This window comes from Mobula hypostoma, chromosome 22, assembly GCF_963921235.1.
Source record: "Mobula hypostoma chromosome 22, sMobHyp1.1, whole genome shotgun sequence".
Classification (NCBI taxonomy): Eukaryota; Metazoa; Chordata; class Chondrichthyes; order Myliobatiformes; family Myliobatidae; genus Mobula; species Mobula hypostoma.
The window spans coordinates 29,374,328-29,388,426 of record NC_086118.1 but is presented as its reverse complement, the minus strand read 5'-3'; the positions used below and the strand labels follow the sequence as shown (position 1 = coordinate 29,388,426).

Below are 14,099 nucleotides of genomic sequence, written 5' to 3'. Positions count from 1 at the left end.
AACTTCTTAAGCGCTATCCTTTCTGTTATGGTCTTGACGGGACGTAACAGAGCTATGTGACTAATTGCACTCGGAGTAAATCAACATGCGGGCAAATTGCGGCAAATACGTGACAGTGACTTTCGGGAAACTCGGTGCTGCTTACTGCTAATTAGCCTGTGACGCCCTGATTGGAGCAGGGCTGGCACAGGGTAGCGTCACCGAGCTCGGATCCCTGATAAAGGCGGAGCTGGCGATGCAGAGTGTGGATAGACGCTTGGAGCTGGAGGCGAGGGCACTGGTACCAGCGCTTGAACTTGGCTTCTGTACCCGCGCTGCGATTGTTCATCTGAGTTAACTGAGGCGGAAAAGTCTAGTCCAGCAGAAGCAAGCTTTTTGCATTACTTGAGAAGTTTGCAAAGCCACCACGATGTCTCTCGCAGTGAAGGAAAAGAGTCAGGTCCGGCTGGTCTTCCTCGGGGCAGCTGGGGTGGGGAAGACTTCACTGATACGGAGATTTTTACTCGATACCTTTGAGTCGAAGTACAAGCGGACAGTAGACGAACTTCACAGCAAAGAGTACGAAGTGGGGGCAATGAAAATCAAAATCGAGATCATGGACACGAGTGGCAGCTACTCTTTCCCGGCTATGAGGAAGCTCTCCATCCAGACTAGCGATGCCTTCGCCCTAGTCTACGCCGTGGACGATGCTGAGTCTTTCCAAGCTGTGAGGAGCCTGAGGGACGAGATCCTAGACATCAAGGAAGATAAATACACTCCTATTGTGGTGATTGGCAATAAGACAGACAACCTGAACGAGAGGCAGGTGTCGACCGAGGATGTCATGTCTCTCGTGGAGTTGGAGTGGAACAACCGGTACCTGGAATCCTCGGCCAAGGACAACGCCAATGTTGCGGAAGTTTTCCGGGAACTCCTGCAACAGGCCAACTTGCCGAGCCGCCTGAGTCCCTCCTTGCGGAGAAGACGGGAAACTTTTCCAGCGGGAAACAAATCCAGGCCCCCCATGAACAAAACCAACAGTTGCCTCATCTCCTAGACCGCAGTCACGGGCTGAGCAGACTTTCTTTCGACACGATCAAAGAGGCTGTTAAACGCCAGGCTTCTTGCAGAGCAGAACTTGAAGGACTCCGTCTCCATAGTGGAGAGAACTGTGCAAGAGAACTTTATAGGTGCTTGAAAGTGAAGGCGAGCATTCGTGGCATATCTAAAGCAGTCTGTTTTTATTTGTTAATTTAATTGCTTTGACATTTGCCTTTAGTGAAGATACTGAATGGGACCAATTGATGTATATTTTAAGGTAAATTCCATTGCAAGCTTGTATCGGTGATCTTATGATCTAACACTAGTTGCTTCAGATATATTGATCAGCCCTCGATCTGCTGTAACGGTGCAGCCTGATAGCTTTGTTTACAGAGTTCATATCCCTGCATTGTTTGGCAACGGGGTGTTACTATTTATTTATACTTCCAAGTTACCGAATCTTGATGTTACACTGTTACCGAAAATCTATATTATTTTGTACTTATTTTATAAAGTAGAATAAATAACTATATCCAGATCAATTTGTATATATTGATTATGTACTTTACATGTTTATTGTCTGACGTTTAAACTTAGTTACACAGCAATCGCTTACATCCGACGATTATACACTTATATCGCTGATTCGATAATGTTATAAAATAGTAGTTGATTTCGTCTTCTCGCAACCGAATGTCTTTAAACAAATTACAAAAAAAAAATCCCTAAAACCGGCTCACTGGCCTAGGAGGTGGCATTTAGAAACGTTTAAAATTCGATATGATTAAGATTTTATGGGGAATGAAGCACAGCGGAAGCGAACCATAAGGACCAGGGATGGTGGGTATTCTGTAGGCAAGAGCCTTGGCAGTTTGGGAGGTTAGGATTTAATCCTTTATAGAATAATAAACTAGTACCGTTCTTGCCAAGAGTTTCCAACGCCGATCTACCTGTCCGTAGCAATTCGCCAATGAGAGTTTACAGATGACAGCCTGCAGCGAGTGGCGTTGGGCTCCGATTATTATGGAGATGCATATTGCAAAGAAGCAAATTAATTTGCTAGACTGAGGGAGTATGAAGCATTTGCTTCGAATATACTCAAAAACATGCCGCCAAGTTTGATTTGTGGATAGTGTCCAACTGGTCTAAGGCACCAGCTGAGTGATGATATTGGGACATAGCAAATTGTGTATTAAATACCGGGCCTAATTTAAAACGTTTGTGAATGTTTATATCCTCTGCCATTTGTAGAAAGCTGGGTTTAAAGACGTAGTTACTGTGAGGAAAATATCTATACAAGGCTTTTCTGTATTGGGAAGGCACTCCACCTTCAACCCCTCCCCCCCCCCCCCCCATTATCCCGCTCATTCTCCAGCTGCTTGGTGTGATTTATATTGACTTTTTTAAAATCTCTGAAATGTGTTTCATAGCGCCCTCTTTTGGCTATTAATGTTTGTTTTTCAAAGCAGCAGATCGGCGAATTGCTGTTTCCGACCGATATTTATTTTTAGAGTAACAAGCGGCCCCGTTATAGCTGAACTGGAGCCATCAAAAGCACCTGCCGAAGAGCAGTGTACAGGGCGAAAACCTAAACATGTTAATAGCATCTTCAAAATGAAGCAAATCCTTGAAGTGTAGACCCTTTGCATCACTGCCTACCCTCTTTCACACAAATAGGAACAAGAGAAAGGAAATTAAAAGCAGACCATCAATAAACTACAATATTTTACTGCAGAATACGTGATTCGGCAATCATTTCTACCCATGCACAATGCAGGTAACCTGAATCTGAAGCAATGTATATCAATTAATTCAGCAGAAATATAATTTTTTGTGATAAGACATTCACATTTTTCAGTGTTATAACCTTAAAGCATTGTAATAAAAACGGGGGGGGGGGGGGAGGCGGTGAGGTTTCATATGGAGTCACACCGAGGGACAGTAAACATGCAATGTCGCAAAACCATGAATAGTAGCAACATTTACAACTTCTTTTAAGTATAGAGCGGGAGAGGAACAGGCTCGTCGCGCCACAATGTTGTGCATAACCAATGAAATCAACATCTGGTGATGTTTCTCCTAATATCTAGCAACATATTCTAGGAAACGAAATAATAAAGGAGTTACTAGTTTAGGTGACCATCAAAATAGTTAAGAAGCAACTTAAAGGATTAAAGAAAAGAGAACGTGAAACGCTGGAGAAATTTAACTTCACTTCAGTCCCATCACAAAGATATGAGAGCATCTCTCTTAGAAATTTGTGTGGATTCAGCTTGTCATCCAAACTTTGAAAACCTTTGGCAGATGCTCAGTGGAGAGTAAACTAACTGGATTCATCAGTCTGGTGTGGAAAAAAAACAATGCCCAGGAATGGAAAAGTTCACAACAAAGTAGTGGCCTAGTCCATCACAAAGTCTTTCCCATTACTGAACACATTTTCAAGGAGTGCTACTTCAAGACAGTAGCATCCATCATCAAGGACTCCCACCATCGAGACCACTGTTTTCTTTATTATTTATTTTTATATTAGTTGCATGATTTGTCTTTTGCATACTGGTTTTTCAGTCTTGGTTATTTATTCTTTTTCATGTTTTTTCTATTACTTCATTTTCCTGTAAATGCCTACAAGAAAATGAATCTCAAGTTAGTCTATAGTGATGAATACAGTATATACTTTCATAATAAATTTACTTTGAACTTTGAAGAATGAAACAATTAAACTCAAGATGCCCAAAGAATTAAGATCAAGAGTACAGATATTTCAAGGGATTATGGGATTTCTTAACCAGTCCCTCTGAACCAATGATGACTTGCTTCCATTGTGCTAGCACAGCAGTTAACATAACACTTTACAGCACCAGAGACCTGCTTTCCATTCCACCACTGTCTGCAAAGTGCTTCTACGTTCTCCATGACTGCTCTGGTTTCCTCCCACATTCGAAAGATGCACAGGTTAGTAGGTTAATTGGTCACATGTTGGTAACTGGGCAGTGTGAGCCTGTTGCCATGCTGTAGCTCTAAGATAGGGTAGAGAGGATGGATAGATAGGCAGTTAGTGAAATAAGAGTATTCCTTCTGCCTCTCATATAGAAGTTTTGAGCTCAGGATACATGACCTTGAGGTTCACATACCATCTTAAATGTTTCTCTCAACTGCCTAGGACTAGCACAGGGTTCCCAACTTTTTTTTTAAATGCCATGGACTAATACCATTAAACAGGGGGTCTGTGGACCCTAGTCAGGAACCCTTTGGCTAGGGGATCCTATGGGTTGGTGGGAATACTATACTGAGGATTTGGATGCAGCTGTCATGATAAAGCTCTGCATAGAACTTGGTTTGTATGGTGTTAGGGACGTAGTCAATACAACCAGAAAATTACAACCAACACATGGATCATGGACCCAATATTGTGGCTAACTCGTCTTCAAGATACAGTTACAGATTCTGGGTCTATGTCCTGAGCCTTTGTTGTTGGTGGGCAGTATGAAGCAGCAGAGAGCATGTTTGTAGAGGGTCTTGGTCTTGTTTGTGTTGAGAGCAAGGGCACTCCTCTGATGTTCAGTGAACAAGTTGACAATACCTTGGAGCTCAGTTTCCAAGCATGTACAAACACAAGTAGTGTTGGCACAGCAAGTCGTTGGAAGAAATCTGCAAGTCAAGCAGCCTCTGTGTTGGAGCATGTACATTGGTATCCCATCTTTAAAACTAGGAGCCAATAAACAAGCTATGTACAAATTGCACATGGTACTTGTTAGTCTCTGAGGGAGCAGGAGTGGCTGGAGAGAACTTTCAATCAGCAATGCCTAAACAAATTAACTGTTTATTAATTAAATTGCTATTGGTGAGACCAGAATTCATTGGATACTGTCAATTAATCAGCAGCTGACCTATAATAGTCTTTTAGATATGAATCACAGAGAGATGCCAAGATGTTGCCTGAAGTTCTTTAGAAATGCGATAGAACTATAATGACTCTACATCATTGAAGGGCTGCATTCTTCAAAGTCACTTGCCCAGTTTTCATAACAAACTATTTAACAGTGATTGCAGAAGTCCCCGGGAGAACAGGGGAACATCACAGCAATTTACAGTCTGAATTTACTCAGGTTCTTAATGTGTACTTGGAAGGAATGCAAAAAAAGACTGAAACAAGCCAATTATACGGTTCTTTAACAAAGAATGCTTGTGACTGAAACATCAAAATGCACAAGAAAGCTCCAGAAAAGGGACAGGGGAGGTGAAAAAGTTGGAATGTTTTAAGGCTATAACATTGAAGCAGGTTCACAGTTTGGTGAATGGGACAGAAGAGCAGTGAGTGCGTGGAATGGGCTACCGGCGACTGTGGTGGAGGTGGATACGATAGGGTCTTTTAAGAGACTCCTGGACAGGTAGATGGAGCTCAGAAAAATAGAGGGCTATGGGTAACCCCAGGTAATTTCTCAGGTAAGGACATGTTTGGCACAGCTTTATGGGCTGAAGGGCCTGTATTATGCTGTAGGTTTTCTATGTTTCTATAAAACACTGACTGGGAATAAGTATATTAATTATTTATTTACAAACAGTAAAAAATTTACACAAACTACCCAAGTTACACAACCTACAGGATTAAATATTCACCAAATAGATACTTAGTCAAAAGAGCACATCTTCCCGCTGGTTTCAGGGACAAAGGAAAAGAGAGTGAACTGTTCACATGTATTACTCTTTAAACACCCTGAGGTGTTTGAAACTGGACATTAGGTGCTGTGACACTGAAGCCAACGACTGGGAAGAGTGGCTGCCGTTTTTACACTGACCAATCACGACCAACCCAAATTTCTAACCCCATCAACCCAAATTTCACATGGCCAGTGTGAAATGAATTAGCCCTAAAACTGATTGCATAGGAAACAAGTAACAGACCAAAAACACAGGGAACAAAGTAGCAGACTAAAACCATATAAAAGAAAATAAGCAACAGATTAGAAACAAACAATAAAAACCCAGGCTTGTACTTCCCTTCTCTAAAACTTTGCATGGAAATCCAAAAATTAAAGCGAACAGTTAATTTCCACAGGGAAAAACACACTCATCAGGGAGCACAAGAAAAGAAGAAAAACACAACTGAGTGGGGCTTGGCACATTCACACAGTCTCTTAAAGGTAAAACCCTCACATACACTCAAGCAGACTGACATGTGTGGCCACACCTCACACATTTCCCTGCATTTAAATCATTCTCACCATTTACAGGGAAGAGCGATGCAGGTCAAATGACCCCCCCCCCCTTCCCTATGAGGATGAGGCACAAAGGCACTAACCATCTCCCGCTGAAGGTTGGCCCTGGTCCTTTGTAATACCTCCAGCTTGGGATCTGGGGAATGCTGAGTGGAATGTGAAGAATCCAGCAGCGGACAAAAGGAGCCTTTATCAAGAGAGGGCATGAAGAATGACCCTTTCACATTAATGGCTTCCCTTTCTTGCTTTCCTTGGAAGTACTCCATCGACATTGCATAGACGGTGGGGGTGGGAACTCCATTTACCTGCTACTCCAGGACCCCAGCTTTGAGCAACGCCAGAAACATTTCCTTACGGGTCACGTGGGATCTTCCACTTCCCATCTGCGTATACAACTTCTGTACCTTGCTATGTGCACCCTCTCCTACGTACTCCAAACTTTGCAATATTTGAATCACTGTACATAATTATAGGATGACCAACAGCTGGTGCTGTTAAAGACAGCACTGCTCATTTTAGATGGGAAGCTGCTGCTATAACCAAATGCCCTGTCATAGTGGAAGTTAATTCAACATCCTGTAAGAACCCAAAGTTGAAGGGGTTTACTGCCTGCCACTACTATGCTCCATTCTGCTTGGGGTTTTAAATTCCATTCAATGAGTGAAGGTTACTTGAATCTAATCACTGCTGCTACTCGATCCCAGAGTAATGCATTATGCTGAAGGGAAGCAAGCAGCATTCTCAGGATATTACTGATCATATGTTGGGACAATAGGCTCCCCAATGGAGCCATCTCTATGTTAGATAGGATCATGCCGTTACCCTCCTCATACTATATACTCAATAACCATGCAGCCAGAGACTGTCCAGGCTTCTGTCTGTACCTATCCCCTACACGCACCGATTCCTTAGCAGGGAACTCCCTGATCTCTGTTGTTTCAAAGGGGCCCATTGTACCCCTCCCCCAAATATTCCTGATCCTCTTCCCCCTCCTGGGAGGAAGCCACGGGCCAATGCTTCACACAGCAGGCGTAGGAGCACATGATTATTGCATGGCCCATACTGTTTCAGATACACAGCGGCGAGGGCAATTTCAAAGGATAAGCTGAGGGGTCCATGCTACCCCTCTCTCCCTCATTCTCATTATCCAGCCAAACATCCCCATACCCCAGCCACACAGTAAGATTGTCACCCTGCTGTATTAAAGCTCGAATCTGGTGCAGGTGTCTTACTATCACTGCAAGCAACCGAAAAGCATTCCACCAGCTATCTTTTCTCTTGGGAAATCCCAACAATTTAAGTATCGACACAATATGGCATCCATTTTCAACCTTGGCTAAATCTAACTGGTTAGACCAATCTTCCAGCTACCACGCATCAGTAGGTTAGAGAAACTCCCAAAAGCTTCACTGTTATTGATCTCACCCGGGACTTGGCATCTCCTATACGGGGGTTCCTCTCTTTTAAAGGAATGCATTTTCTGCTCAAACCACAAACCCTGCTTGCAGCGCCAAAATGTAATGTGAAGCAGGTTCACAATTTGCTGAGTGAGACAGAAAACACTGAATGTGAATAAGTATATTAAGCATTTTTTTCAGTGAAAAGATTCACCCAAATATTGACATTCCCCCAAGTTACACAAACTAAGAACTAAATAGTTAACAAACAGATACTTAGTTAAAAGTGTGTATGGTGCATACCTTCACAATGTTTCCAGGGACAAAGTAAAAGACAGAGCAAATTGTTTGCACGTGTTACTCTTTAAAACCCTGAGGTGTTTAAACTGGACACTAGGTGCTGTGGTACCCAACCCAACCAATGGGAAGAGCGGCTGCAGTTTTTAAACTGACCAATCACAATTAACGCTACAGAAGTGGTTTTCAGTGGGAAATAAACCACACCCCACACAAAGGGATGGGCTATTAGGAGGATGGAGAGAAGCGCAATTTCTCATCAAATTTAATCCTCCTTCCCTTCAGATATTGGGGTTTCTTGAGATTGACAAATCCAGTCCACCAGTGTTAGCCTACAAAATTGACTCTTAGCTCCATCCCTCCCCCTCCTATCTTCTCCTATCACTTCAGATCCCCTCTTCCCCTCCCACTTTCAAATCTCTTACTATCTCTTCTTTCAGTTAGTCCTGACAAAGGGTCTCGGCCTGAAACGTCGACTGTACCTCTTCCAAAAGATGCTGCCTGACCTGCTGCGTTCACCAGCAATTTTTATGTGTGTTGCTTGAAATTCCAGCATCTGCAGATTTCCTTGTGTTTCTGTTTTTAAATTAACCATCCTGTCTTTTAGGACAAGGTTGACTGTCTGTTACTTACCCTGCCTCCACTAAAGTCAAGTTATCAAGACTATAGTTAAGGTACAGTGTTCAGTGAAGACTTCAGAAAACCAAAGGTTAATTTTTGTTAGCTTGGGGTTTAAAGCTACTTTTCTTTTGCTAGCTGTGATCCATTTTATTGTTATTATCCTATGCAAGATGTTGTAGAGAATATGCTATTGAGATTTCCTTTTCAGTAGTCTGAGTAGTGGTTGCTTCAATTTCTTTAGTTTCAAAATTGCTACCGAATATAGCTTAAAAGTTTGGATACAATACAATTGGCAATCAGCACAACTGAATTAGGAATTAGGTAAGAATAATTTGTGGAGTGATTCTATAAGCACAAGAACTTTAAATGTATAGACTGTAAAACTAGGAGCCAATAAACAGTCTATGTGCAAATGGCACATGTGCTTGTTAGCTCTGGAAGATCTCTCCAATCACCCTGCAGCTAAGACCAAAAGCTCTTTACGTGGCTTTGCATAACCACACTTTTAGATCACATCTGGAGCTAGGTAATGCTGCCCCAGTATAACATTAATGTGGCCTAAATCCATATGCACCTTTTTCTATTATTTAATCACTTTTAATCACTTTAAATAATACAAGTACTTTACATAATTATCCCCAAAGGGAAATAAATGTGATCCCTTTGGTTAGATGACAGCATATCATACACATTTGGAAGGCCAACTTATTTCACCACTTTACATACACTAACTGCAAAGATTAAAGACCAAATGCAAAAATACTCAAGCTGAGCATCTTTACAATTCACTTGGTATTTTCCAAAAGAAAACACACAAAGGACCATCAGTATAATTAATGCAAGCCAGAGAAGTTGTTCTTAGAAGTTGAATGTTCATAGTGATAAAACTGGTGTAGAATATAGAATGGTACAGCTGATGGGGCCCTTTGGCTAATAATGTTGTGCTGATCTTTTAAATTATTCTACAATCAATCTAACCCCTCCCACCTACATGGCCCATAATCTTCTAATTTTCTTTCATTCATGTGTCTATCTAAGAATCTCTTAAATGTCCCTATCAGCTTCTATCACCATCCCTGGCAGTGCATTCCATGCATTTAGCTAAAAAAAAGAAAGCAGCTATCTCTAACCCCTACACTTTCTTTCACTCACCTTTTAAAAAACACCCTCTAGTATAAGCAAATAATACCAGAGGACATCCTACTCTGCTTTATTCAGTCACTGTGTAATTGATCGCTTGGAGCACAAACTATGGGCAGCTGATTTACAAATAAGCTAATTTCAGCAGTGAAATACAGAGATGATCATGGCAAAGACAAATTCTTGCAGTTATGTTCTTCCAAACCACCAAATTTAGTGAATTTTGGCTTCAAGTGCCACTGAAGCATGTGATAAACTTGGCCACACTTGCACTTGCAATCACCATCTTTCTGATAAAAGTGATGTTGTGTTGGGTCTTGGCAGGACGTTGGAATGCTCAGCTTTCTATCAAATACACAAAATATATGAGGGTGTGGATGAAGAGGTGAGTTGGGGACAGAAGATCAGTGTTATAGACTTATAACAGCATACCAGGCAATGGAAAATAAGCTGAAGAAAAGACTGTCCAAATCTGTTTACTTCCATGTACATATTTCACATTATAATAGTTAGATCAATCAGGCAATATGAAGCAGGAAAGATAAAATCAAGTATGTGGTTTAAGAGTTGTAGGGTGAAACACTGACATTGACCAGGACAGTAGCAATCCATGCTCTTTGAACAAATCCAGAGACAATTTTACATCCAAAGGACAGACAGGCTTTAGCTATCTTATCTGAAGCATTGGGGGGGGGGGGGCCAAAAATCACCTCTGTGAAGGTGAGACCAACAAACTGAGACAAGTAAAATGCTTTATTACTTTTCTTGATACAAACACTTTAAATTACCCATCAAGCAATAAATGTAATATTAGAAGTTTCAAATTACCAGTAAAAAGATACTAAATGCTTGTCCAAGATAGAGCACCACCGATTATCATCAGATCTTCTGCCTAAAAATAGTTTAAAATATACATGGGTGTGGAAAAAAACTTCATAATTTCCTTTTTCAAAAATTGCACTCTGCAATCCTTTTGAATTTTTTTTGGTTGAATACTGCCATTATTAGGTGAATTTTATTTATGTTCAAATTATGCTTCGAAATCAGTAATGCTCCTGAGATATTCAGGACAGGTACCTGAAATTTATTTAGAATACAATACTGTACACATAATTTTCTTCTCTTCAGCTGTCCATCGATATTCGATGTTGACTGAGGCCTGGGCAAGGTTGTATGGAAGACCAGCAGTTGCCCATGCTGCAAGTTTCCCCTCTCCACGCCACCGATGTTGTCCAAAGGAAGGGCACTAGGACCCATACAGCTTGGCACTGGTGTCGTCGCAGAGCAATGTGTGGTTAAGTGCCTTGCTCAAGGACACGTCACACTGCCTCAGCTGAGGCTTGAACTAGCCACCTTCAGATCACTAGACAAAGTGATTAAGGCGAGTGGTTAAGGCATTGGTCTAGTGATCTAAAGGTCACTAGTTCGAGCCTCAGCTGAGACAGCGTGTTGTGTCCTTGAGCAAGGCACTTAACCACACATTGCTCTGCGACAATACACATAATAGTTAAAACGTATCTGAAGTTTATCACTTAGAAGCATTTACAGCACTGAGTTCAGCATACCACCTGATCAAATTTATTAGAATTCTAATCTCAATTACAAACTGCTATTTTTAATGGATTGCAACAGAATTCTATTAAAAAACATTTCTGATAATGCATGATTGTATATTGATTTGACTGTTTTGTTCTTACAACTGTAGTTCCATGCCACATTAATTGATACTGATATTGATGAAAGTAAATCATCCTTGAAAGCATCAGTTTCTAACTCCTTTAAGCAAAGAGCTTTTGTTCTGTTCCAAGTTGTTGTTTTATTACTGACCCAAGAATGAACATAAAGCTTCAGAGCATTGTGATGAATAAAATCACACTTTTAGATACACATGGAAGCTGATGAGTACGTTGAATTTCCTGAACCAACTCTATTTTATTTTGATTAAGCAAATACTTAATTCATATGAATATCTTCTACAATTTCATGCGTTATTATTAAGTCAGCTATTATCTGCTAGAATTTCTTTACAATTTTATTCTAGTTGACAAAAAAATGAGGCCAACTTTACCAAAATATTAACAAAAAATTATAACCATGACATTAACAAAAATCAATAACCACCATTTTTCTTGCAGACCAAATTATTTTAATCCATTCCTAAAATTGCTGTGACAAGTTTATCTTGAGCATGGTGAATCCAAATTGTGAAGAAAAAATATTTAAAGCACGAAATATGCTATGAAGACATTTTCATCTACTTCTCTTTCCATACACTTGCAATGCAAGAATCTGATGAAAAGGACTGCAAAAACAGCAAAATAAAAACCTTTCCCTTTCATTCAGGCTTTTGAAATTCAAAATGTCATACTCTTAAAAGCAGATTCTCAATTTGAACCATTGCCCAGTTTTTTTTTGGTTTTAGTCTTCCCCATTAGTACTAGGGTCTACTGAGTTATAGATTTACAATCCAAAATAACCATAGTCAGTCCAAGCTTTGACCGAAGTCCCAAGTAGTAAGAATGTTTTCTACACTTGACACAACCTCAGAGGCAGTGGCACTGCCACGCTATCATTGACACAATGGACTATGAGAAAATACACTCCAGGTCTAGGTAAATCAAATACACTTTTAAAACATATCATCTAGGATAACATCATTACTCTTGAAGTGGCAACCACCATAATCCTGCTGATGAAGCTGCGGTCACATTATCATTGGGTAGGAAGTACAAGGATTTGGATTTAATGACATTGAAGGAATGGTGATATATTGTCAAGTCAGAATGGTGTGCAGGTTGTGGTATTTTCACACTGCCATCTTTGTACTTCTGAGAGTAGAAATTTCAAAGTTTGGGAGATGTAGATGGAATAGTATCTGAGAATCAGAAGATGGAATGGAATGTTAAAACATATACAGTATGCTCTGAAGGCCTTCTGCTAATCAAACACACTCCTATTCAGAAGGGTATTTCATCTCATTTGCTCAATTTGAAGAGCTTTTCCACTATATTTTCAAATTATTTTCATTTTCTTAATTGTCCTTTTTTTTTTACATCTGCCCGTAACAAAATTTGCAGTGAAACACCAATACCTACATTAACAGACAGAATAACTTGCTTGACCATGCATACCTCATTTCAGTCACTGCAGATTTGTTCTATTTTAGGATTCATGTTCATGTGTCCTCTTTTAAATGCATCTGTCTTATTAAAGTGCCTTTTCTTGCCACCCCTTCCCCAAAACAAAATCAGGGAGTGATCACAAACTGTCCCCGACAATCTGTACTTGGCAGAAACTTGAGGTGCAATTGTTTCATAGCTAGAACTATTGAGTTCTATATAAAATGCTGTTCTGCAAAAAACGTATTTGTTTGGTGATCTTTATAACCATGTAACAACTACAGCACGGAAACAGGCCATCTCGGCCCTTCTAGTCCGTGCCGAACACTTATTCTCACTTAGTCCCACCAACCTGCACTCAGCCCATAACCCTCCATTCCTTTCCTGTCCATATAACTATCCAATTTTACTTTAAATGACAATATCAAACCTGCCTCTACCACTTCTGCTGGAAGCTCATTTCACACAGCTACCACTCTCTGAGTAAAGAAGTTCCCCCTCATGTTACCCCTAAACTTTTGCCCCCCAACTCTCATATCCTCATTTGAAACTCCCCTACTCTCAATGCAAAAAGCCTATCCTCGTCAACTCTATCTATCCCCCTCAAAATTTTAAATACCTCTATTAAGTCCCTCCTCAACCTTCTTCGCTCCAAAGAATAAAGACTCAACTTGTTCAACCTTTCTCTACAACTTAGGTGCTGAAACTCAGGTAACATTCTAGTAAATCTTCTCTGTACTCTATTTTGTTGACATCTTTCCTGTAATTCGGTGACCAAAACTGTACACAATACTCCAAATTTGGCCTTACCAATGCCTTGTACAATTTTAACATTACATCCCAACTCCTATACTCAATGCTCTGATTTATAAAGGCCAGCATACCAAACGCTTTCTTCACCACCCTATCCACATGAGATTCCACCTTTATGGAGCTATGCACCATTATTCCTAGATCCCTCTGTTCTAATGCATTCTTCAATGCCCTACCATTTACTATATATGTCCTATTTTGATTAGTCCTACCAAAATGTAGTACCTCACATTTATCAGCATTAAAACTCCATCTGCCATCTTTCAGCCCACTCTTCTAACTGGCCTAAATCTCTCTACAAGCTTTGAAAACCTACTTCATTATCCACACCACCACCTATCTTAGTATCATCTGCATATTTACTAATCTACCACCCCATCATCCAGATCATTAAGGTATATGACAAACAACATTGGACCCAGTTCAGATCCCTGAGGCACACCACTAGTCACCTGCCTCCAATCTGACAGTTATCC

General features: G+C 40.5%; 1 protein-coding gene across 1 annotated transcript; it reads left to right on the top strand.

The window, feature by feature from the left end:
* The first annotated feature begins 257 nt into the window (after nucleotides 1–257).
* Nucleotides 258–1,552, top strand: rasd4 (rasd family member 4). The gene has a single exon (XM_063030782.1). The coding sequence runs from the start codon at nucleotides 410–412 to the stop codon at nucleotides 1,034–1,036; it is 627 nt and encodes a 208-aa protein (XP_062886852.1). The 5' UTR covers nucleotides 258–409; the 3' UTR covers nucleotides 1,037–1,552.
* The last annotated feature ends 12,547 nt before the right edge of the window (nucleotides 1,553–14,099 follow it).

What these genes read in the sequence shown, in the direction of transcription:
- rasd4 (XM_063030782.1), top strand. Translation starts at nt 410, where the DNA reads ATGTCTCTCGCAGTGAAGGAAAAGAGTCAGGTCCGGCTGGTCTTCCTC.